Source organism: Pimephales promelas, chromosome 13, assembly GCF_988280905.1.
Source record: "Pimephales promelas chromosome 13, fPimPro1.hap1.1, whole genome shotgun sequence".
NCBI classification, from domain to species: domain Eukaryota; kingdom Metazoa; phylum Chordata; class Actinopteri; order Cypriniformes; family Leuciscidae; genus Pimephales; species Pimephales promelas.
The window spans coordinates 10,219,951-10,244,913 of NC_142781.1; the positions used below are offsets into that span (position 1 = coordinate 10,219,951).

General features: G+C 38.0%; 1 protein-coding gene and 1 non-coding gene across 3 annotated transcripts in view; one reads left to right on the forward strand and one right to left on the reverse strand.

The window, feature by feature from the left end:
• Positions 1-674: 674 nt before the first annotated feature.
• On the reverse strand, positions 675-747 carry trnat-ugu (transfer RNA threonine (anticodon UGU)). The gene has a single exon. It is a non-coding gene; the product is annotated as a tRNA-Thr (tRNA).
• Positions 748-1,709: 962 nt separating this feature from the next.
• ccdc85cb (coiled-coil domain containing 85C, b) overlaps positions 1,710-24,963 on the forward strand; it is a 75,734-nt gene continuing 52,480 nt past the window's right edge. For both annotated transcript variants that reach the window (XM_089118463.1, XM_089118464.1), the window contains exon 1: positions 1,710-2,960. In XM_089118463.1, the coding sequence (XP_088974589.1) occupies positions 2,261-2,960 (700 nt within the window). In that variant the 5' untranslated portion in view covers positions 1,710-2,260. The remainder of the gene's footprint in view (positions 2,961-24,963) is intronic.

A 24,963-nucleotide genomic window follows, 5' to 3' on the forward strand; every position in this document is an offset into this window, starting at 1 on the left:
GTGATAAATGAGTTTGGTCAAAAGTAATCAAAAAATGTGTAATGTAATAGACTATGTTACTGACTATGATTTTTGTCATGTAATTTGTAATCAGTAACAGACTACAATTTGTAAAATGATAGTTGATTAATATGAACACTTTATTAAACAAAATAGGAACTAATGAAACCACTGGTGAAAATGCTTGTTTTGCTAATTTAACACCTTTTCATTATAAATTATATTATCAGAAAAATTCTAAAACGTTTTGTTCATCAGATTTTAAAATGGTCTAATTGGACATTGTATAGGCCTGTGCCACCACTATGCCAAAAAGATTAAACAGTGAATCAAAACATAAATGCTGGTTTATGTGGGGTTATTTTTCTTTTGAAGAACAGTATTTATTTGGGTAACACTTTATTTTAAAGTGTCCTTGTTACAGATGTTACATGTACTTAACATAGTAATAAGAGTAAATTATGCCTAATTACATGCAACTAACCCTCAACCAAATCCTAATCCTATCCTTACCCTATATAATGAACCGGTACATGTAGTTACTTAATTTTACTCAGTACTTAACACATAATTACACAGTAACAATGACACCTTAAAATAAAGTGCAAAACTTGTTATTGACGTACGACAACCGTGTATTATGAACGTGTCTAAAGAAAAAGCATCGCCCTTCCAGGCCCCAGCGAGGATCGAACTCGCGACCCCTGGTTTACAAGACCAGTGCTCTAACCACTGAGCTATGGAGCCAGCTGTAAAGCCAGCAGAAAAAAACTGTATTTGATCACGGCACATGTTTTATTTGGTGCAAAAATCGTGCGAAATTGTCATGGACCTTCTTATTTTCCCCTTTTTAGCCAAATGATGTGCCAAAATATAACTTTACCACATTTTCCGATTTACCACCTCTTTATAGAAAAGATACGATTTAAATGAGATTGAGATTAATTATTAAAGTATACAAGTATTTTATTTTTTTTAAAAAGAGTAAGGATAAAGAAGAAAAATATGTGTGACTTGCCAACCGACCAAAAATACTTTTTACGGATTGTTCGTCGATGGTTTCGTGGCCTGAAATGCCTGTAAGTAGTACCCGGATGAAAATATGATATTTGGCCACTAGAGGGCAAAGTTCACCGACAAAACTCTTCACAATCACGTTCTGCAGTAACATATGGACCGTTCTCATTTAGTCAATCATTGAAGTGAATGCTAGATGTGCCTTATAATAAATATTTGTTGAATAGATGGGGTGATAAGTTAGGAAAACATATTTTGTGAGAAAATTAAAGCTTGATAGTTTTAATTCAAACAGCTAGCCTAGATAAAAATCTAAAATGTCTTAAAATAAAGTTCTGGATCTGATTTTATGTGATTATACCAGGTTTTTTTTGTAGTTTGTGATTGTAATCCCATATTTATACACTTTTATCCAAATCACATTTAATTTTTATCGGTTTGTCTGTTCAATTACATTTTTCACATTTTAGAGGAAAAGTAAGTTAGGCTATTTGACTTTCTTTGAATGAAAGGCAGGCACGAGACATCTGCTAACCAAATATAGAATGGTCTTTAAAAATGGTTTGAAAATAATGACCCATCCTTTATTATTTCCCTTTAATAAATAGAAAAAAAATAATCTCCCTTGTGTTTCTTGTAGGCGCTGTCTCTTTAAGAGGGCAGATCCTGCTTTTTGCCTCTCATCCCTGAACCTGCTCAGATCCGCTCGGATCATTTCTCCACACACACCAGTTCAGAGGAAGAGCAGAACCCGAGAGAGACGCTGAACATCGACACACGTGAGGAGCTAAACTACAAACCCATTCTGATCTGAGCTCTGAAGCTTAACGTGAATGCAGGCATGCTTTGAAATGAAGGCTGTGTTTATAGTTATTATTATTTTTTAAATATTGCCTTTGAAACCCAGATATTTCGTGCCTAAAGGATTTTTTTTTGCTTGAGAACAAACCGCGTTTCATTCAAAACGATGCCCGTGCATGGATTTATATATCGTGTACATTTTAGAATATTTAAAATTATGCATGATTTCAAAGTTAGTGGTGAGTGAGCCGTTAATAAAGGTGATAGTTTGAATATAAATCAGTTTATGCAGTCTTGCAATTTTTCAAAGGGATTCCCATGAACATTATATGAATCCTTTTGGGGTTTTAATGCATTTTGTGCTTTTCTGGTGGGATTGAAACAGCATTATGTTAGATCTATGTTGAATATTTCACCCTGAGACTGTTCCTCTGTAAGAGTCATGATGGCAAAACACTGTCCTAACGATGACCTGAGTAAGATCTCTGATGATGAACTGATCCGATGGAGCAAGGAGGACTTGATTAAGAGGCTGCGAAGGGTTGATGGCGAGAAGATGAGCCTCATGCTGGAACATGGGAACATGATGAAGGACATCAACCGCAGACTGCAGGTGCACCTCCACGAGATCCGTAATCTAAAGGATATCAACCAGAAACTGCAAGACGATAACCAGGAGCTCAGGGAACTCTGCTGCTTTCTCGACGACGATCGGCAGAAAGGTAAGAAGCTGTCTCGGGAATGGCAGAGGTTTGGCAGGTATACGGCGAGCTCCGTGTGGAAGGAGGTGAGCACCTATCAGCAGAAACTCAAGGACCTGGAGGTCAACCAGGAGAACATTCTTCGGGAGAATTCAGAACTAAAGGAAATCATTCTCATGTTGGATGAAGACCGGAATGGAGCGGGATCAAGGAGTTCTATTGACAGCCAGTCCAGTCTGAGCAACCTAAATGGAGGTTCAGGAACTGTGAGAGATGTTGGTGATGGGAGCAGTACCTCCAGCGGTGGAAGTGCGGGAAGCCCAGACCATCATCTTAATCATTTACACAAGACTGTAGAAACCAAGGTTGGCACCATAAGACGATCGATGGATGATCTTTCCACTTCACATCATCACAGGAGCATCCCCAACGGACTCAATGGTGAGTAAACTGCTTTGCCACCATTATTGTCTAAAAACCACAAGGAAAGTTTTGTGTCTATCAGTGCATATCTTTTAGCTTTGAGGTCATATAAGTACACAATTAAGTCTTTAGGTCCTTGCACACGAAGTCCTAAGTTTTTGTATCTGTTTTTTCAGATTCGCTATCCTACAAATTCGTCACGCACAGATACCTTGCACACCGAGTCCGATGCGTATTAATTAATCCGTTGTGAAAAAATGTGCAAAACAATACAAAATGGAGTCTTTAAGCGTAAAGATCATTTTGTTGTCCTCTCTCTTCTTAAAAAGAGAAAAAGAAAGAGGATATATTAGGTTCACCATCCAATCCTGAGATTACGTAGAAAGGAACGAGAGTTCCACTTCCTTATCAAGGAAGGAGCTAAGGGATTATCCCAAGTGATTCAAAAATGAACACCAATTTCCGTGAACCAATTGATCCTGAACAGCTTTGGATTTTGGCGTGTGCTTGTACGGTGGCTCTGAATTGTCAAAATGGCTGCTACGGATGCGGAAAACGCATCGAACCCGATCTGAATTTTTATATTTCGGGCGAAGGTTTCGGAGGCAGTGTGTAAATGTGATTGACACAATGTGAGGTTAGCGTGCGGAAATTTCAGGCTCATTTTTTTCGAAAAACAAACCAAAAATTCTGATGATTCATCTTGCACTAGGGGGTGTGTCCATTTTTTTCTTCAATCAAAGTCTGTCTAGAATGAGAATGTCCCACTTATTTAAAGGGTTAGTTCACCCAAAAATGAAAATTAAGTCAATTAAGTGTTTCATTAATTACTCACCCCCATGCTGTACCAACCCCGTAAGACCTTTGTTCGTCTTTGGAACACAAATGAAGATATTTTTGATTAAATTTGAGAGGTGGATCACTGCTACATAGGCTCCTAAGGGATCGAAACTTGAAAGTCAATGAAGAAAATGTTTAAATATTCCATGTGACAACAGTGGCTCAACGATAAGTTTATCAAGCGACGAGACTACTTTTTGTGCGAAAAAACAAACAAAAGTAACGACTTTATTCAACTATTCCTTTTCTTCCTTCTGGGCCTGATGCGAGAGTTCAAGAGATTTCCACGACGCATGCGCGAGAATTGCGATCTCCCTCAACTACTTCAGTTCAGTTCTCGCGCATGCGTCGTGGAAATCTCTTGAACTCTCGTCTCAGGGAGGAGTTTCGATCCTTTGCTTAGGCAGCCTATGTAGCAGTGATCCACCTCTCAAATTTAATCAAAAATATCTTCATTTGTGTTCCGAAGACGAACGAAGTTCTTACGGGGTTGGTACAGCATGGGGGTGAGTAATTAATGACTTAACTTATAATTTTTGGGTGAACTAACCCTTTAATAAAGAGCTGGAGGACCCATGATGTCACTGCGAAACCTTATTGGTGTTCCCACACATGCTACTTTCTTAATTAGCAAAAATCTGATTTAAATGTGTGAACATTACCCAACCGGTTTTCTATATGAAATTTCAGTGGAATACCCCTCCCCCTAAAATATAAATGCAAGTGCCACATGCCTCTGATTTATAATTACAAGCAATAAATCATGGCTCATGACTGCGGCATAAATGAAAGTGTATTAGCTATTCAACACAATATTTCCTGTCAACTTACTGTTTCAATTTGAAATATGTACACAGGGGAGAACTGCATTTCATGTGGGGTTTTAACAGTATTGCTCATTAATCTGAGGTATGAAGTTTTAAGATGATCACTTGAAGTTTATAACACTTAGAACAGAATGGAAGGCTTGATTTCAAAGAGCTATTTAACTAATACTAGCATTAGCATTATAGGCATCAATCATTTCCTGACGCTTTAGTTTTAAGTTCTGTAAGTAATATGAATCTAGAGGAGCAAATGTCCAAAATAGCTTGGGTGAACTAATGTGAATGATTATATTGCTATTTGCTAGTATGTAGTACTTAACTGTAAGCTAGTGTTTAGATTTCACACTATTACTGAAGATCATGTAACTAATTACCCCTGTGGTAATTACTTGAATCACCACAGATCAATAAAACAACAGTATCACATGTGAGTGCGGCCTTGAGTGAAGGTCTGGTGTTAATTGCTTTTGCAGTAGGTCGGGTGTATGGATTTTGGATGTGCTGATGGTCTTGTGCTGCAGAAGGGCTTACAAAAAGAAATCAATGTGATCAACACCCTAACACCCACATGAGCTGACTGTTTGATAGCTGTAATGAAATGGCGTGTTAAGCCTGGCTTTAGTTGTACTCCCAACAATGCCATGATTTCAGATGACAAGACACTATTGTGCTTTTGAAGCGACATCTGAAAATGCTTCCTGTTGAATTGGCTAGCTTTAGATTTTTGAGTCTGCTGCATTTAACATAAATGCCAATTGACAATGTTTAGAAAGCTTGTAATGTGTGAGCATAGATTGACCAAATATGATGTTGACCACTGATACATTTAAAACACCAGGCAGTGTTTGACAACGTATCGTTTTTCGGTCTTACTTCTACTGTCTTATGCTTATGAAGCATCTCAAGTCATTTTTCACCCCAAATCAAAATGAATACATTTTATTTTGCTCTTAAAAAATAATTATGCCTATTTTTAGGTCCATTAAGATTTTTATTTTTTATTGTGGCAATTAAGCACAAATATCATTAGCATAAGGATAAACTTATTCTCATTACTGAAATGCAAAAAACGATAGTATTTTATTTAAAGGGGCTATATGTAGAATTCAGAAACCCTAGTTATTAGTGACATCGGTGGCCGTTAAGTGAACTGCGCTCATGCTGCTGAGAGCGACGTTTAGATGAATATGTAAATAGCCTTTTTACTGCACACTTTTCTCTCAATAACAAAATAAACACAACAAAAAATGACAGCGGTTAAAAAACAGCAGTTCAGAAAGCATCTGATCATTGCTTTGTGGATGTTTACACAAGGTCTATCATTCACTGGCATCATGTCGACAGATGAGGTCATTAAAATTACACAGTTACTGTATGTTCACACCGCCGCCGACTTGAGCTTCCAAAGCGGCCGGAAGTCATTCATTTTCAATGGAAGCTGGCTTTTCTCAGCTGCAAGGAGCATCAAATCCGATTTGGGCGTTTTGAGTGTCAATCAGAAAGTTGAAAGAAGCTCAACTTTATGGTAATGAGCTGTGACGCGGTTCAGCGGCAAGCAGCGGCAAAACGCCAGCAACCAATCGGAATATAGACGTCCTTCGCGCTGGCTTATTCCAGAGAAACATGAATGTAAACTTTCGTTCCTACCAAAACATTAGCTCCAAGAAAATGGAAGAGAAGCTAATCATCGGCGTTGCTGTGTTTCCGACTGGTTTCGTATCATTTATTTATATTTATAGGGACCGCATGAGCACAACTTTTATTTGAAATATTTACGAGCCCTCGTTTTAAAGCGGGAATGCAATTAATTTGCTCACGGTGACACCGATTTTACCGCAATAATAATAATAATAATAATAATAGCTAACTATTTTTTTTCCCGACCAAATGTGACCAAAACGGTTGTCATTATAAAAATGTTGTCATTATAAAAGTTTCTTCAATGTATTGCTTGTTTTGTTTTCTGTTTATTACATTTCATGTTGTGACACTTCTATTCTCCCTGCAACGTCAGAGCATCCAAAGCGTCAACAAGCTTCCCCGTACTTTTTGACAAGCGTCCTTGACAGGGCGGCCAGAGCTTCTTTGAAGTCGCTCAAGTCGGCGGTGGTGTGAATGTACAGTTATGGTAGTTTGATTATAATTAGAGACTATAGACTATAGATCTGGCTCTGTGAGACTATAGTTTGAATCAATCCCTTTTCTTTTCTTTGCATGACTCATTGACATTAAAGTACAGAATAGCTCTGTCAACATTATCCTGAACATAAGCAAAACGAATTTTCATGCGTCATTGAACGGGAGAGAGGATCTCATCACATCCTTTGAATTTTCTCAGCCAAAATGACTTGAATCCTTTGCTGAAAAATCAGTCCACAGACTTTCATAGCCAACTAAGTAAGGGAAGGTCTTGGTTTTTAAGTTTCGTTACAAGCTGTTGACACATTTGTCATTACAATGTTACAGTCTCTCATCAGATTCAGCCATTTCCACCCTGATAAACTCTCCATGGCTTGTGCACAACATGGTGGTCCACTTTGATCTTAAAGAGGAAGGCCTGTCGCAATGCCATCTTTTCCAATCGATGAAATCAGTTTTATCATGGTTAAGCCCCTGGGGGTCAATGTGTGTGGCCTGGATTTAATGGGTGGCGCAGTGTCATTTAATATGATGTTAGGTAGAGTGCATACAGTATATGTTCGGATGGAGTGTGTATCTTGATTCCACAGGGATCCTCAGACTGGCTAACAGCCGTAGGAAGGTGATAAATGTGTGAAGTGGTACCTGTGGAGGTATTTGCCAGAGATATTGGCTAGTGTAAGGCAAATATAGAGTGGATGGATTTGAGAGTGTGTGCATGATGTCCTCTGCTCTCTTTCCTCCTTAAGGGGTCTCATCAATCAGTCGAGCCGTTGGCCGTCCCAATGCACAGATGGTGCTGCGGTAATCTTAAGAGACAGGTTCATATTTCATCGCAGTGTTCGATCCCAAGCTGTGTTGCACAACTGCTCACAACTCTGTGGTTTCAACAAGAGTTGAAGCCTTCACACACACAGGAAGGAAGGAGTGCTACATTGCTAGCATATTCTAACACTGGTTTCTGTGGGCAACATTTTTGCAATTCAGATTTCGAAAGAAAATCAAGATCCTGTGAATCACCGTGTAACAAGTGTCCTGATGATTATCATACATGTAAAGCATGCTAAAGGGTTAGTTCACCCAAAAATGAGAATTATGTCATTAATTACTCACCCTCATGTAGTTCCGAGACTGTAAGACCTCCGTTCATTTTCGTAACCCAGTTTAATTTATTTTAGATTTACTCAGAGAGTTTTCTGTCCCTCCATTGGAAATGTATTTACGGTATACTGTCCTTGTCCAGAAAGGAAATAAAGACATCATCATAGTAGTCCATGTGACATCAGTGGGTTAGTTAGAATTTTTTGAAGCATCGAAAATACATTTTGATCCAAAAATAACAAAAACTACGACTTTATTCAGCATTGTATTCTCTTCCGATTCTGTTGTCAGTGGATTTAATGGATTTAGTCATCAACAATTTCTCACTCAGATCTCCTACAGCAATGTGACACCTGTGTCAGTCAACTTAGACTTTTGTCAGTTTAATATCTAAAGGGGTCATGAACTGGCTTTTTAAATTTTATTATATTGTTGTCTGAGGTCAACTTATGACGTTCGCTTGGTTTTTGCATTCAAAAACATCAAAATCAATAAGTAATAGGCTATTTTGTACCCTAGTTTTGAGCCTAGCTGAAAAACGCTCGGTTTTTATGGGCGTCTCGCACTGAAGACTTGGAAGTAAACGCCCACTGCTGTGAGTGGATAACAGTTTTGCATATTATAATGAGTTTCAACTCACCCGTTGATGCACTTGGGGGAAATTGTTTTGAAAACGTCTAATGTTGTAAAATGGCAAATGGAATGATTCGCCCATACATGTTCGACCCAGAGTCCGTGTGTTGCACCATTCCTGTCAGATCCAATATAGACGGCACAGCACCGTTCTTTACTCTTAATCGGTCTGCAAATCCAGTCTTGTTTACAAAACAATCCTCAGTGAAATGAAGCGAACAGATGACGATGTTTTACCTCATCAGCTGGAACGTCATTAAAAATAAAGTTTATCCATGCAGTCCTATTGGAATCCAGAGGAAGCTTATGCAGCGACTGTCTTCTTCCACAACCAGGCACTGCACAATATTCGGTATTGCTTGGTAGCTCAATCCGGTATGTCATCACGAGGTAGGCATCTATGTTATTTAGCTATGCATGCGTGTAATGCGCGAATCGGTGGGCGGGGCTAAAACGGCCGTGTTGAAGTAGGCGTTGATCTTCTTCTGCGGGGGTGGTGTTTTATCCTCTTTGACGTCATAGTTCCCCACTTTGAAAAATGAGTCGTTTGCTGAGCCTGGTGTCAATAAAAGCTTTTATTGGACTAACAAGGACATTTTCAGTTCCGAAACTTACAGGATATTCTTATAATATGAAGACCTCTTAGATGTCAAAAGCTCAAGGAAAATTAGATTTCTCAGTTCATCACCCCTTTAATAGAGTGCTCAGGTTAATTCTAAAATCAATGGTGATATTTTACGGCATGGGCTCCCTTTGTAATTTCAAACTTTTTTTTTTTTTTTTTTACGGAAGTTTTCAAATTATAAATTAAGCCATACAAGCACAGGAAATCCTATACCTTTAGTAGCATGTAGCGTTACTCCATGATCTACGCAATCATTCAAGACAGGCAAAACTAAATAAAGATAAAGATGCTATCTATTATGGTTTAATAATGTTTTTGAAGTTATAAAAAGTGTTTAAACTGAAATAAATATGCTTGTTGTATTCTGCTAGTGGAGACCTTTTCAACGATATATGACACAAGTTTATCTGTTATTTACGGTGATTTTACAGATCACATTTTCATGTACGGTACGGTACCATTTATGGAAATGATAAATAAGCTCGTTGATCTGAACAAATTAACATAATGACTTGAGCTCTATTAAAAACTCTTGGATAATAGTCTCAATAATGTAAAGATGAAAGGGATTACATTTTGTGAAAAAATCAGGAACTATGAGAGTATACATTTTGGACATTAATGCTAAGTGCACACCGGACGCGAATAGCGTGTCAAATTCGCGTGTACCGCGTCTAGTTTGATGCTTGACCACTTTGTGTTAATTCACGCGTCTCACAGTCAGACGCGTGTAAAATCAAAAGTTTGAAGCGAAATTTACGCGCATCTCGCACGTCAGAATTGAACCCGTTGGCGAGCATCTTTTTTATGTTGATTGATCATTCATCGAGAGATTCACTGCACTGTATTTGCTCTGGAGAGATAGAACAGTGGCGTGGGGATCATCGTCGCCATATTTGTGTCCACCGGACCCTTCGGAGGCGAACCGTTTTGCGAGTTTCACCATTTGCTCGCTCCAGGAGCTGCGCTTGGATAACAGCCACTGTCAGCAGTACTTCCGCCTGTCCCGCTCCCAGTTTGATGGCCTGTTATCCCACATCGGAGCGAGGATCACCCTCGCCCTCATCCATCTAATCTAGCGGTCATTTATTTTTGTTTTGACGATAAATAGAGCCAGCCTTCAAAAGTTATTAACCTGTCCTGAGATTATTTTATTTTTTTATCTCTCTCACGTCCAGACACGAACTTATGCACATGTATGTTGGTTGTCTTTACATCATAATACTATTTCATATAATCTAGATATGGAATGAATAACATTCAATACAAAATTAACATGTCTCGTATATTGAAATAAAGTTTAAGTGATAAAATATTTGCTTTGTTGTGCATTTAAGAATCCCGCCATGCATTTAGTCATATTACAAAATAATTTATTGAAGCATCCAGATACTTCACCACGTGAGCAAGCAGATAGGCGCCTGATTGGTTAACGCGGCGTGAATTGACGCCAAAGTTGACGCCATATTTTTCAACTCGGGCGGCAGGCACAAATTCGCGTCAAACGCGTGAATGCACAAATAGCACTAACTAAATCATTCGCGCTTAATGCGCCAGACGAACTTGACGTGCAAATGAGGCGTATATTCACGTCTACCGCACCGCGCTCTACGCCTCATTCGCGCCGCAGAGTCTTTGCATTGACTTAACATTGAAATCATTCGCGCCTGACGTGCTATTCGCATCCGGTGTGAACGTAGCATAAGACCTGGAACATAAATCCAGTGTTGATTTCATATTAATGTTTGTGTTTAAAAGTAATGAATTCCAGCCAAACATATTGTGTAGCCAAAAACAATCCGTTTATCAGCTTGATTATTTCTAATTATTTTTGTCCACTTTTACTTTACCTATAATTGTATAGGCATACAAGTGGTTATTGTGTGTTTTTGAATTATTATTATTATTATTTGTTATTTTAAATGATCTATTTCAGGTCGATTACAATGTTAAAAATGCAGTAATTTACTGGAGAGGGGGAAACTTTGGCTATATGTTTTGATATGGACATCAAGCTAAAAGACCAGCCCGTTCTCATCCCAAGCTGTCATAAATGAGGCTTTTGCCAAAGCGTAGACATCCAACGCACATGGCACTCTTTAGCGTCAATATGAGACGCAGATATATATGGGGTAGAAGGCGCCTCCTAGTGGTCTAACCCTACCCCAGACCTAAACCTACCATACTCTGTGTGTGTTATATTGACGCTAAAGGTTACCATGTGCGTTGGATGTATACGCATTGTCATAAGCGTCAGTATATGACGCCCTAGGATGAAAATGCATTAAAAAGACATATAAAATGGCAATGTGATGATGAACAGAGGGAGTATTATCAGACCAGTGAGGGCTCCATTGTTATTACACTTTAGGGAGGGTAAATGTTGTGAGTTACTGAGTAACTTCTGAATGGATAATGGTAATCTGTATATCAGTGACTCATGGAGAAGTTCTCAAAGCTAAGTGCTGCATGTAATTTGAAATGACCCTGCTATAGAAACTCAACCAGTGTCACAAAGGTATCTTGCCCAGTATCCCTATATTAACTTGTAGTAATATTGGTCTCAAATCAGATTTCAGTAAAAAGTAATTTGGTGCATCACTATTAAAAAGCGCGGCATTTTTAAAAGGTGTTTATTTTATCTCTTCAACCCCCCATTAAATAACTTATGTTGCAATTATAGCTTATGAGGGATTTTTCACCTTGTATCAATGGGCAGTTAAATCACTGAACCCAGTTTAAGAATGAGGGCAGTGACCCAATGCGGGTTAAAGTCAACCTGTGAAACTAGCTTAGCCAGATCTTCCCATCTCAATCATTTGCCAAGCCCGCAGATTGCATCTTGGTGTGGTGACGCTGCATAACATTCATGGAATTTCAGTCTGTAAACCTTTATGGTGACCAGATCATTTTCATCTTTTCATTTTTCTATTATTTTAAAGCAAGGGTATCCAATCCTGTTCCTGGAGGACCACATTCCTGCAGAATTGAGCTTGAACCCTAATTAAACACTCTTCAGATCACTAGAGACTTCCAGCCTGGTTTGTTTGAGCTAAACTCCAGGAACAGGATTTAACGTTTATACGTTTCCCCAATCCCCATAACTTGGCAGAGTTCTTAAGCCAGGCTTGTTTCTTTTCTTAATTATATTCTAGAAATTTAAAGGGTGTGCCACTGACCGGCGTCAGAAGTGTTGCTCTTTTAAAAACTCGCTTTTCCAGTATAAGCATGACGGATGAATCACAACATGGTATTCTTAAACAAAACTTCCTATCTTTGCTGTCTCAGCATGTAGGACACTTACTGGATGGATCCTTTAAAGAATTAAAAGGAAAACCAATGCAGGAAGAGTTGTTTTACTTTGTTTGTGGCTCTGCAATAGTGGAAGGTCTTTCTTGGGCGTTTGGCCTTGGAGATAGCACACGTCGGCTTTATTCAGACAGAAAGACTGTCTTTCCCAAATTCCCATATTCCTTATTAAACAAAACCTGAATAATGAGACATAAGCGGGACTCATACAGTGAACCTCACATAAGATGACAAGAATTGAGATGGAGAATTTCCACTTGTATAGTGTAGTTTAAATGACCTTTGGTATAAGTAAATGGTTAAGTAAAATTATCTGTGTGAAACTCTTGAGCTGGACAGCTGTTGGCACTGAGAACTTTTAAAAAGCCTTTCTTTTTTTGTATTAGTGGTAGCTTTAATTAACCACAGCTATTGTACAGTCAAACACGGATAGACATCTTTTGATGTTGCATCACAACTTGCACAGTATTTGGAGCATTTTGTGCCATTAACATTGTGTGTGTGTGTGTGTGTGTGTGTTTTAAGGGATACTCCTTTGTTTTACCTTAATTTATCAAATGGCTTCCTGTCATATTTACTTTGTGGTTTTTGAAGCTTTAACTTTGGGGGATCCTTACACTTGCACTATAAGGACTCACAGAGATGGATTGTGGACACTTTTTGTGTCTGAAGAAAGTCATAAAAAAGTGAATAAATGATTTAAAAAAAAACATAGGGACCCCTTTGTTCTGTTCCATTCAGTTGTCCACTCTTGCTGTTTTTAAACACAAGAACATGTCCTAAGCTACTGCTCCTACGTGTTTGATAATGTGCCAGTTGAACCTCAAATTAGCCTTATAATTCTTATTCAGTGCTTCCTGAAGGCCATTTAATCAATTTCCAGTCAACCTACTCGCACTAGTTGATTAAAAGGTTTGCACATTATCAACTCCACAGTCAGTGTTTATAACTACGGCTTGTTGAGCAATTTCATGGGCTTGTAGCATCCATCTAGGTTCAGGTGGGAATGCATTGATTGTCTGTTTATTTAATGCTGCCTAATGAAATGCAGCGTAATGAAGTTGTTAATGAAGAGACCAGGTGGCACATTGGCAGGGCACTAGCTGCTCCAAAGCACACATTCAGCAATCCGATTCTGTTGACGCAAACGGTGACCTTCATTTTGTGTCAGGCAAAAGCTAACCAAAGTGTCCCCAATGTCATCAGAGGCCAATCTGGATGAAGCTCTTCCTGTGAGCGTCAGCCGTTTCTGCAATCTGCCAGGAGAATAGCGTTTTCTCTAAGCAAATTCGCAGAGTGTGTCTGTCTTTCACCTTTGACATTTTGTCCCAGTGTCCCAGATGTCATTGTGATGACTTTGTCTTATTTGTGGCACGCAATTGCTGGATTTTCTTTATTAATCTATATTATTTGGTTGATAGATTTTTGCCTTCATTCATCCTCATTAAAATGAGGATGCATGAAATCGGTCATAAAAGTGTCCTGCTTTTAACTTCATTAATTCTTCCCATGTTGATGATTCCCACGCTATATATCACCGAAATATCAAGCAGGGACATGGTGATGGGAGGAAAACTTATATTTCGATGCTTTTGCATTCTCTCAATACTTTTGTGAGGGAAATAATTAAAGATGCTACGATATATTGGCTGATAACAGCAATTATTTTCACTATCAGTTATAGACCCTTTTGTGCCGACGTCACAGTTACGTCACGGCGCTAACTGGAGGCAAAACAAAGTAAAAACTGGAGGTGGCCAATACAAACCTGCACAGATTCGGCTAAAATTATTATCGGAGCTTAAATTATTGTTACTATTATTAAATGTCATCTTGTTGTGTTGTTTGATGCAAGAATTGATGAAAAATGAATATGCTTTACCTGGAATTTTTATTTCTAGAAAATATTCACATCATTAAAATCGCACCGTAATGTCACTCTTTATATGTCGTCGTCTCAGCGCTGGCTTGGCAGAACTGCGGATCGTACACACAAGTCTTGGACAAGACCATTCACCACATAGTTACAGGCATCTAAAGATTTATGTGCCCTCAGTTTCTCTTTACGATCGGTTTCTCTATAAGGTAGGTCTGCCACTCAACCGAAGTAACGTAACGTTAATCCTGTCTGATCGTCCATGCATTGAGTGAGCGTGTAGGCGGCTACGGGTCGGCCAATCTGGTTCCGTCTGTTAAAAATAACATTTGGAAATCTTACACATTAGGATAAAAAATAATAAATAACTTTTGGAAACCTTACACATTAAGATAAAATCGGATTTTCTCCAGTCATTGTTTAAAAACAAGCTAACAATACTCGCTAACTAGCGTTAGTGAAGCGGCCAGAGGGATCGTTCTGCTTTCACCTAAGCTCCGCCCACAAAAAAACGTCACCATGTTTACCAACTGAAAAGGGATCTATTGGTCGATTGTTTAAAAACAGCAGTGCTTATGAAAACTACCTTATATGCAAGTGAGTATAGAAATATTATAGTATAGGTTGTACCAATTGAGAGGGTCCCTAAATAGTATGCAGCATTAGTTAGTTTAAATTGTTGTATCTTAAGAAAATCAAACTATCAGTATCAGCCAATACCATCCTGAATAATGAGCTATTGGTATCGGCAGAGAAAATTTGTTTCGGTGCATCTCTAAAAATATGAGGTAAATGGAAAAAAACTACATTTCATACAAGTGAACGCAAGGTTTCTCAGGGAAGCGCTATAATTTTGTGAAAGAATGCAGAGTTTCTTGGGGAACACAGTTTTTTTTTACAAAAGAACACAAAAGAATTGCACTATTAGTGTTTCTACCTTTTAAAATGTTTTATTTCTCAAATCATCATGTCCCCTTAGGTGCTCTGTACCAAAAATCCCATTACTACATCTTCATATTTCTTGCTTTTGTAAGAATTGAGGATCTGCCTCTCTATGTTCTGAGCTTATGTTGTCTGCCTAGAAAGAAGTGGGCCATCTGTCCATGATGTCCTTTTGTCTTAAAAAACACAAAGCTGAGGCCTCCGAAACTGTCGAATGATCATCTGGAAGACTAGATATGTCTGCAAGCAGGAGGGAAACCTGCTGAGATGGGGAAAATTTGCCCATCCTGTAAACCTTTAGCCTTGGAGTGGGATTTACACCATTTGAGCAGGACTGTCTAACCCTGTTGGTGTCTCAATTCTTATGTGAGAACAGGATTGGAAGGGTGCGTGTCTTCACTGGAACAACTGTGGCCTTATTTTGCCCAGTCATGGGATGATGGATTTTTGAATATATTGGAAATTTGAAGCGTTTCTGCAGAATTCTGCAACCACTCAATTATTGAAAATTAATGCCCACCTTGTTGTGGCAATGTGGCCATGCAGCATTTTTTTAGGTTTTATCTCAAAAATATGCACTTACCTCATTGATTAAGCTGCCTGTCTAGAAACAACCCAATCCCCTGCTAGTAATTTGGAAAGTCTCTAAATAGCTTGTCATCAAATTTTCTTGACCACTGCTCTGGTGTTTGCTGTATTCAGTCTAAAGGGCTAAACTAAATGCCAAGTGGTTTTACAAAAGTGTAGGATTCATGAAATGACAGCATCTCTGAATGATTATGCCTTTGAGCTAGCTTACACTGTTTGCTTTCGCTCTTAGGTAAGCTATTCTCTCTAGAGACTGGTATGATCTGTATGCGTTAAAGCTATGTTTTACCCATACACCGTCATTCCAGGTGCATTCAGGAGCTGTGAGACAGACACACCTTTAAAATAAAAGGCAATAAAGAGCAGATAAATGAATCCATCCTCTTTTGTCTTTCAGGGAATCCATAAGAGCTTAGGTGAGGATGTTTATTATAAACTATTAACTCAAACATTTGATTCTGTTCTATTTCAAAAAGGTTCAGTTAAATCATTGTAAAGAATGATTCTGTTCACATGTATTCTGCAGTTTACATGAAGTGAACCGACCAGTTTCTGTCAGCAAATGACCCTCCCAATTGAAAATTATTTTAATTTTAGGTTACACTTTGTTTTGATCGTTCATTTCAGACAGTCTACTAACAATAAGTAACTTTGCAACTACATGTGAACTAACTCTCATTAGAGTATTATTCTAGCAAATAACAAAAGATATAAAATCAAAAACCTGACCGCCTCTGCTGGAAATCATATAATTGGCCATGATCTTCCATCAGGACAATTATCCAAAATAAACAAAAAACATTGGTCACTGAGCCCAAAATGGTGGTTCTGTCATGACTATCTCAATCCCCTGACCTGAACCCTATAGAAAATGAAGAAGCACTAACATGAAAGATCCTGAGAGATTCTGTATGAAGGAATGGTCTCTGATCTCTTGCCAGGTGTTCTCCAAACTCATCAGGCATTATAAGAGAAGACTCAGAGCTGTTATCTTGGCAAAAGAGGTTGCAAAAAGCATTTAATAAAATGGTGCTATCAATTGTGGAAAATGTGTATTAGAGAAAATCATTAATTTCATAATGAGATTTTCCCCCTAGTTTTAATTGTGTTTCTTCAAAGAAAGGTTAAATTTTTGTGACGTTATTTTTGATAAAAGGTCAAAAGGATTAACAATTCTGATTAATTTTTCACAGGCTTCTTTATTTATATTTACCAAGGGTGCCAATAATTCTGACCACGACTATATACACAAAGTTATAGCAGTGGTTGTTAATCCCAGGCCTGGCGCCCTTTGTTCCCTTGCTCCCAATGCCGTTAATAGTGCCCTTTGAACTTGAAAAACCTGCAATAAAGCTCTAGATGCATTTGTGGAATGAAGTTAAAGGACAAGTTCAGTATTTTACAACTAAAGCCCTGTTTAACCTGTTAACTGTCACCCCCCCTTTTTTGAATAGACATGAAAATGCACATTTCGAACTTAAATGGTTGTAATTTAAGAATGCTTTGGAATATAGATATATGATTGGTCTTGTTTTAAAGAAGACATTTGGCAGATTTTTGTAGAAGTGAAATAAATTAAGAAAGTGAAACAGAAAAAAAGTTATAGAAGTTTGAGTTTATGGAAATGTACAATGTAAAAATATTAATTATTCATATTTTACATAAAATATATATTTTCAAAACCTGGGCTACTCTAAAATGGCAGAAAGATCAAAGCCAAAAATCTGAACAAGTTGTGTTTCAAATTTTAGGTGGATATCTCAAAAAATGAACTTTCAGTAAGATTTTGTTTGAGCGCAGTACCAAACTTTTTCACTAGGGCACAATCAGACTCCATTACTGCCCATATAAGGGCGCCTGCACTTCCATTCGTGTTTTGAGTGATATGAACCATTATTTTCACAATTTTCATACAATTTCTGAAGTAGAGATCCTATTCAGGAGTAGCATGCGAAGTTTGGCAGATTTTGATATGAATTGAACCTCTAAGAAACACATACAAAGAACACGCATGTAAGTCATAGCTAGCTGACACGTCACAAATGGTGAATTTATTATTTTTTTCTTGATATTTTAAACTTTTCAGACCTTTTTTTTCCAAAATAATTGAATGGATTCTATCTTTTGAACTTTTGGCATGAAAACAAACTGAGGTATCTACCATTTTTTCATGATTTTTCATGTTTACTGCTATTTTAAAATAAAGGTCTGAACACGCCTTATGAGTATGAAAATATTCTTGTTTTACATTGATAAATTATGGCTCCTCTGTAATATATTTTGAAAATCAGTCACCAAATATGGAAACTAGAGATTGTAAGCTTTCAAATGATATATAGTTTGTCAATATTATTTAAGGTATTTACTAAGATATTATTGTTTTAAAAATATAGTGGCAAACGTAACCACAGTTAAGTGGTTAAAGATTATTTCTGATGAAATAGAATGGTTAAGATTGTTTTTTAGAGAGATGCTGCTGTCCCGAGAATTTTCAGATCCTGTGTTAGCCCCCCCCCCCCCCCCCCCCCCCATTTTGAGCTATCCGCGTGTATGTCTGCGCCATTAATGTCCAAGTGATTCCGCGTGTCTGTACACGACGTCAAATGTCAGAGCGAAACGAAGAAAAATTTAAATCTACATCTGGGGAGCTATCTTTTTTCTTTTTTTTTTCCCTAGGATGTTAGGGGAACACTCATAAATGCCATTAACCCCAGTGGCGGGTAGGTTTAGGGACGGGGTTGAGGTAAGTCATATATTTATATACAGTAATAACATTAAGTAATAACAACAGCGTTCATTAACACGCTGAAAAGTGATTATGCGTGTTGATAGCATGCCAAAAATGGAAATACGAATTGGTGTGCCATACACACGCGACTTCATGAGATAAGTCTGCCAGCCCAGTTGGTGGCGATAATGCACCTTTGCCAATTGCAAGCAAACCACTTGTATAGTGTAGCCTACGATACCGTGACTCCATAAGACTACAGAAAGAATACAAACAACCCCATTTCCGATTCCGGCGGCGGAGTAATACCGTACATCACAGAATATACAATACAAGTCAATGGAGTTGTACAAAAACTATGATAAAACCTAATGGATTTTTAATGGATAGCCAAGTTTAAATAAAGGCTTTTTATATTTATTTTCCTTTTGAGTGCCTCAGAATTACTGTTTGTCTATGATAAAACCTGTTGGAAAGCATCTTTTGCAGCGATTTTTGTGTGAGCATATCAGTGAACACACCAGACCACTCGGCGAGTTTCACGTCTTTGTAAACTAAAGTTTTATGTGTTTTATAAAGGATTGTTCCTGTGCACCTATGCTACCTGTCTAAACAACAATCTTAACCATTCTTTTTCATCAGAAACGATCCAGAGCTTTAATTGTAAAATACCAAACTTGTCCTTTAAACACCCCTCCATCAAGTAAGGAATCATTCAGCTCATAATTTCATATCAGCAATCTAACCTGTCCTCTATCACAAACTGTTCTCTACTCAAAATTCAAGAAAGAGTGAAGGCGGGAATGTTTTCCTATGAGTAGAGGGATCCACAAGGGCGTAAAAGATGAAAGTTGCTCTTCACGGGGGTTGGGGTGCTTTTTGTGGCGAGCTCAAGATTAAGTCTCAGAATCCGTCAATTTTGCAGTGCAAGCAGGACTGTTAAGTCTCTTGTTGCTAGGATACCATTTTTTGTGTTTTTGGAGTGTGCACTATCCTCTCCCACGGTATTGTCACTTTGCTATTTTTTAACTTCAAAGGAGGTCAAGGCTTGTTTCAGACCCTCGTTTATGTATAAGCTCGAGCAATGAATAGAACAACAGTTGCCTCTCAAACGAAAGGACATCTCTTGCCAGAAACAAGCCTGAGATGGATATATAGCAACACTGCAACAGATTTGTCTGTTCACAGAAAATGTCCTGACGCCTGGGACTCTGTCCCTGCTGTTCTAAATTCTAGGAATGAGGTGGTTACATAACCCACACTAATTGGGAAAACTCATGAATTTGGTGGAAGATATCACCACTGGTTGAGCTCAGTTTTTTTTCTCCACCACAGATGTGTCAGTCAGGGCTCTTCAAATACTGCAATGAAGCCGTTTCCATCAGATGAAGTCAGAGCTTGCCTGAGGTCTCCGCATTGCGGTTTCATCTCTGACTCCACCAGCGCGTCTTATAGCTATCCAGTGGGACCAGTGAATGCTTGGTGGTCTGAGATTAAAGAGATCACCGGCTCAGGGGTTGGTACTAAGACGACAAGATGTGTTGGAATGCAACCTAATATGACCTTTCTGTGGGACCAGCCTGGATCTGGTGTAGGGATAAGCCATGCTTTTAAAAGTCATACCTCCAAATGTCTCACAAGGCCCCAGAGGGATGGAGACTGCAGAAACAGTAGTCATACTACTGCATGCACATGCATTTTTTTTTAATGTTACGATAGACCCTCATGGAAAGACATGGCTTGGAGAGGGATGTTGAAATGGCTGTGGTTCATTGGCATGTTGAAGTAATGTTTTTCCCGGGTCAGTTGCATAATATGTGGGAAGATAATAAGGAAACCTGACCATAAAGCATAAACATAGGCCCGTTAAAAATCCCCAAGCAAAGTTCATAGATTTTTGATTGTTTTGGACTATAGACTTGAATCCAACATTGGAGACAAGAGTTTATGACTTCTACTCTTTGAGAATATTGTGATTGTGTAAAATTCAGACGTATCATCTAAATTAAACTGAATTGACAAGGCAAGCATGAGAATCAAAATAAGAAAATGGACCTGTAGTTTACTTTCAGAGGAAGGCTAGTCGACACATGACTAAAACATTAATGTAATGGGTAATTTCTTGATGGAGCAAGGTTTGTTGATAAAACACGAAACAAAAGTAAAGCTGCAGCCACTCACGGATGACTACTGCGCACACATAAACAAAAGGTAACGTAAAATAGTACAGGCCTGGTCCTCTCTCATCCTTCATTGTCGTCGCTCCTTCTTTTATGCTTCCATTGCTCCTCCGTGAATGCTCATTATCAATCCTGCCACTAGGGGTGGGCGATATGGAAAAAATATCATATCACGATTTTTTTAGGAAAATCACGATCACGATTTTTTATCACGATTCTTTTTCAAGTTGGTTTTAATATTTTGCAAGTGGCTGTTCATTACAGCCAAACTAATGTCCCTATGTTAAAAACAAAGCCTTAGGTAACAAAAGAAAAAAGAAAGCCACACATTTAGGCCAGTGGCGAAGATAAAAATCTTTGTCATTATGTTCTTTGTTATTAAAAAAATAAGACAACATAAACATTACACAAATTAATATTCATATTAAATAAATAGTGCTTTATTTTTTCAGATGCAGTAGGTGTATTTAGCAGTTGCATTGAAGTAATTAAATGAACAAATATGAAATTAAAACACTACACAGACTTCACTGAATAAATTGATACTTATTAAAGATATATTAAAGTTCTCAGTCAGTGAGTGATTTTCTCCTTGTGTTTTTTATTTTTATTTTTATTAACACTAAAGGGAGTTCCCTCAAAAATGAAAATTGTCTTAATTTACTCTCTCAAGATGTTTTAAACCCGAATAAGTTTCTTTCTTCTGTTGAAAATAAAAGTTATTTTGAATAATGTGGGTAACCGAACAGTTGCTGGTCTCCTTATAGTTTTTTTTTATAGGTTCTCTCCTGGACGTTAATGGGGACCAGCAACTGTTTGGTTACCCACATTAAAAAAAAAAATGTCTTTTGTGTTCAGCACAAGAAAGAAATTAATACAGGTTTGGAACAACATTAGAGTGAGTAAATAATGACGGATTTTTTTTTTTTTTTTTTGTGAACTATCCCTTTAAGGACAAGCGGCAGTAGGCTACTATTTATTCCTGTTGCTTTTAGACCAGCACGCGACACGTTTAATATAGACGCATATTACACCAGATATTCTCTCAAATGTTTGCTTTCACTTTAGACATAGCCTGTTTATGTAAACATTGTGTGTATTTAACAGTATTAGCTTAATAAGACTCGAGAGAACTTAGTCCAGTATTCAGGCACTGTTTGACAGGCTTCTAGTGCATGTGAGCGTCGGGGGTTATGCGGTCAGGAAAGCGCACGTTAGAACAGCGCATCAGCGCGTGAATTAAATGTTTAACTGGCAAGGCTTATGCAAATATTGAACTTTTGTGAATTGCGGTGTCCCGTACCTATTCCTTAACGTGTGATCATGTGTGCTACGTCGCGTTGTACAGTTGAGAGACGGAGGCGCCAGAACTGAACTGATAGAATGCACTGTAACACGATACTACGATATTTCTTCAAAAGCAGATCGTGGAGACATTTTAATCGTCCACGATTAAAAATCGTCATATCGCACACCCCTACACGCCACATTCTCACGGCCCTGCTTGCCACACTTGAATGTAGAGCTTTTATAATTTCAAAAAGTGTGGTTGTTCATATGTTAAGCATCCATTCTAAGATATATTATCATTGGCCAGCAGTAGTGGGCGGTGCATTTCACACCTATAGGCCTTCAGTGGTGTCCTACCTGAATTAATCCACCTATTAATACCATCATTATGGTTATTATACGCCTATAGAAACCATCAATATTATACTGAAACTATATTAGTATAACAGGGTGTTGCATGAATGCCATTACTGAAGCAAGAAACAAACGAGAATTCAACGAGTCTCTTTTTACTGCGTGTTTTTCTGACATTTTGTAGTAGGGTACTTTTTGAGTTTTCCGACCATGGAAACCCCAGGGAATACGGTTTTGAAATTAAGGCCGTGTGTCCACCAAAGCGTTTTTCCATGCGCCTGGCGTATGTTTTCAATTGTTTTCAATGGGAGTGCCGCGTTTTTTAAACGGCATGAGCGTACCGAGGCACTGAGCGTTTTTTTTCACGCTGAAGCGCCGAGCGCCCAGCGTTTTTTTACTGGTCGCTGGGAGTTGAAAAATGTTCAACTTTGGATAAAACGCAGCGCTCATCCCTGTCACTTTTTATCCAGCCGTCCAATCACAGTGGAGAAGGAGCGGGACTAATACCACACCGACCAACTCTCACAACATTCAACTGCTGCGGATATTCTGTATCGTAGCAACGAAACGTCTTAATGGAAAAAAACGCTGCGCTGCCAAAACACTCTCAAGCGCCCAAAGCACGGCGTCTTCAGCAGAGCGTCTAGCGTTTTCAGCTGGCTAAAAACGCTTTGGTGGACACACGGCCTAAGGCAAATTCAGTTGAAAGTCTATGGTTTAAAAAATAATAGAAAGTGTTTTTCATTAAACCCACATTTATATGTTTTTAAAAAAATGCACTTTGGATAGTACGTATGAATGTTTGAAAGAAATGAAGTTTCGAACATACATTTACAAGAAACATTAAAAATCATATTCAGCATGGACAAAAACGGGGACAAAGGGCATTATACTCACCAAAACTACTGATTATTTGACCTCCATTCTTCCCTTATGAAGACTTAAATTACTCTGTTGTACAGGTTATCTGTGCGTTTAGTCCTTTTCTATCGCCATGGAAGATAATGCTGAAAGTCGAGTCTGTCCAGTCGTATTTCTGGCATAAGTTTTAATTCGCTTTGGGGCTGAGAGTACCACTGTTGGCCAGTAACCAGTGCTAAACATGTGAAAGTAATGTTTTACTTTTTAACAATTAAATTATTGTAGCACGTTCTAGTTTTCAAACCTCAGTGGATCAAGTCCATATGTGATGAACACCACCTGTGTGAACTTGAGGGGAACTGAATTCATACATGCAATATAAATCATTGTGACACCAGTGGGTTGAAAGTCTTTGCAGTGGCTTAGAAGATTGTTCTGGAAAGAAGGTCTGACATAATTTGTTTGACACTTACTGTGATAATTAGTGATCTAGAAGTGCAACTAGTACACACTTGTTCATTTCTACACCTTCCTGCTTTATGATCTTCTAATGAGTGGCAAGTTCTGCTCTCAGTTTCGTTCCTCTATAGGATGTGAATTATTCACTTTTCTTCTTTTACTATTCATACGTGGAAGGTTTTTTTTCCACCACTTTTGCAAGTGGTGTGAGAACAGCAGTGGAACTTGAATATTCCCCAGTTGCCTTGTTAAATTTTGTGAAACAGTCCACTGAAAGCACCATATATTGATAATGTTGAACAAAAATAGGCACTTATAACTTGTATAAACCTACAGTAGACACCAAAATGTTCTGAAGTGCATTTAAAAACAAGAATTTAAAGGACATATTTGGACAGGCTCACACATGTTATTCTTGCACCTTCAAGACAAATTCCTGGGAGTCATTGTCAATTTTGTCCTTTATTAAAATTCTCCTTTTCCCTGAGATTATAGGCATATTTTTAGGCTGAAAAAGAAAGTCTCGTTGTCAGTCTAAGGAGGGACTCGAAAAGGACTAAAGAAACCTTGTCTAAAACTGGATAATATCAATTAATTATCATAACATATATTATTTTGGATCTATTTTCATGTAAATAAAAGGGAGACACCGTTATATAAAGAACACTCCAGAAGGACTTTAAATTTGCCAAGTTGTTGAAGATTTAATTAGTGAATTTATGATTTATTTTTATTCACACTTATTTTAATTCACCTTGGTGGAGATCATCACAATGCTTCACATGATCATCTTCTGTTTTTTGAATAGGACAGAAGAAAAATGCTGTCTGACCTAACATGATTTTTATTTTTTCAAAGACAGTACTCCAAAAAATAAAAATGCTGTCATCATTTACTGTCTTTCAAAACCGTACACTCTAAAAAATGCTGGGTTGTTTTAACCCAACTTTGGGTCAAATATGGACTAACCCAGCCGTTGGGTTAAATTTTTACATTACATTTTTAACCCAACATTTCGGGTTTGTCCATATTTGACCCAAAATTGGGTTAAAACAACCCAGCATTTTTTAGAGTGTATGCTGTATTTTATTTTATTTTATTAAAAAAAAAAAAATTGTGAAACACAAACGAATGATAAAAGTTTCTGAAGCCATAAAATATTTTTGCCAGGAACATTTATTATCCTATTAACCCTTTATGACCTGCCATAGAACAGTTCCACCAGAGTATATCTTTCTATTTTTACATGCTGTGCTGTCATTCTTTTGA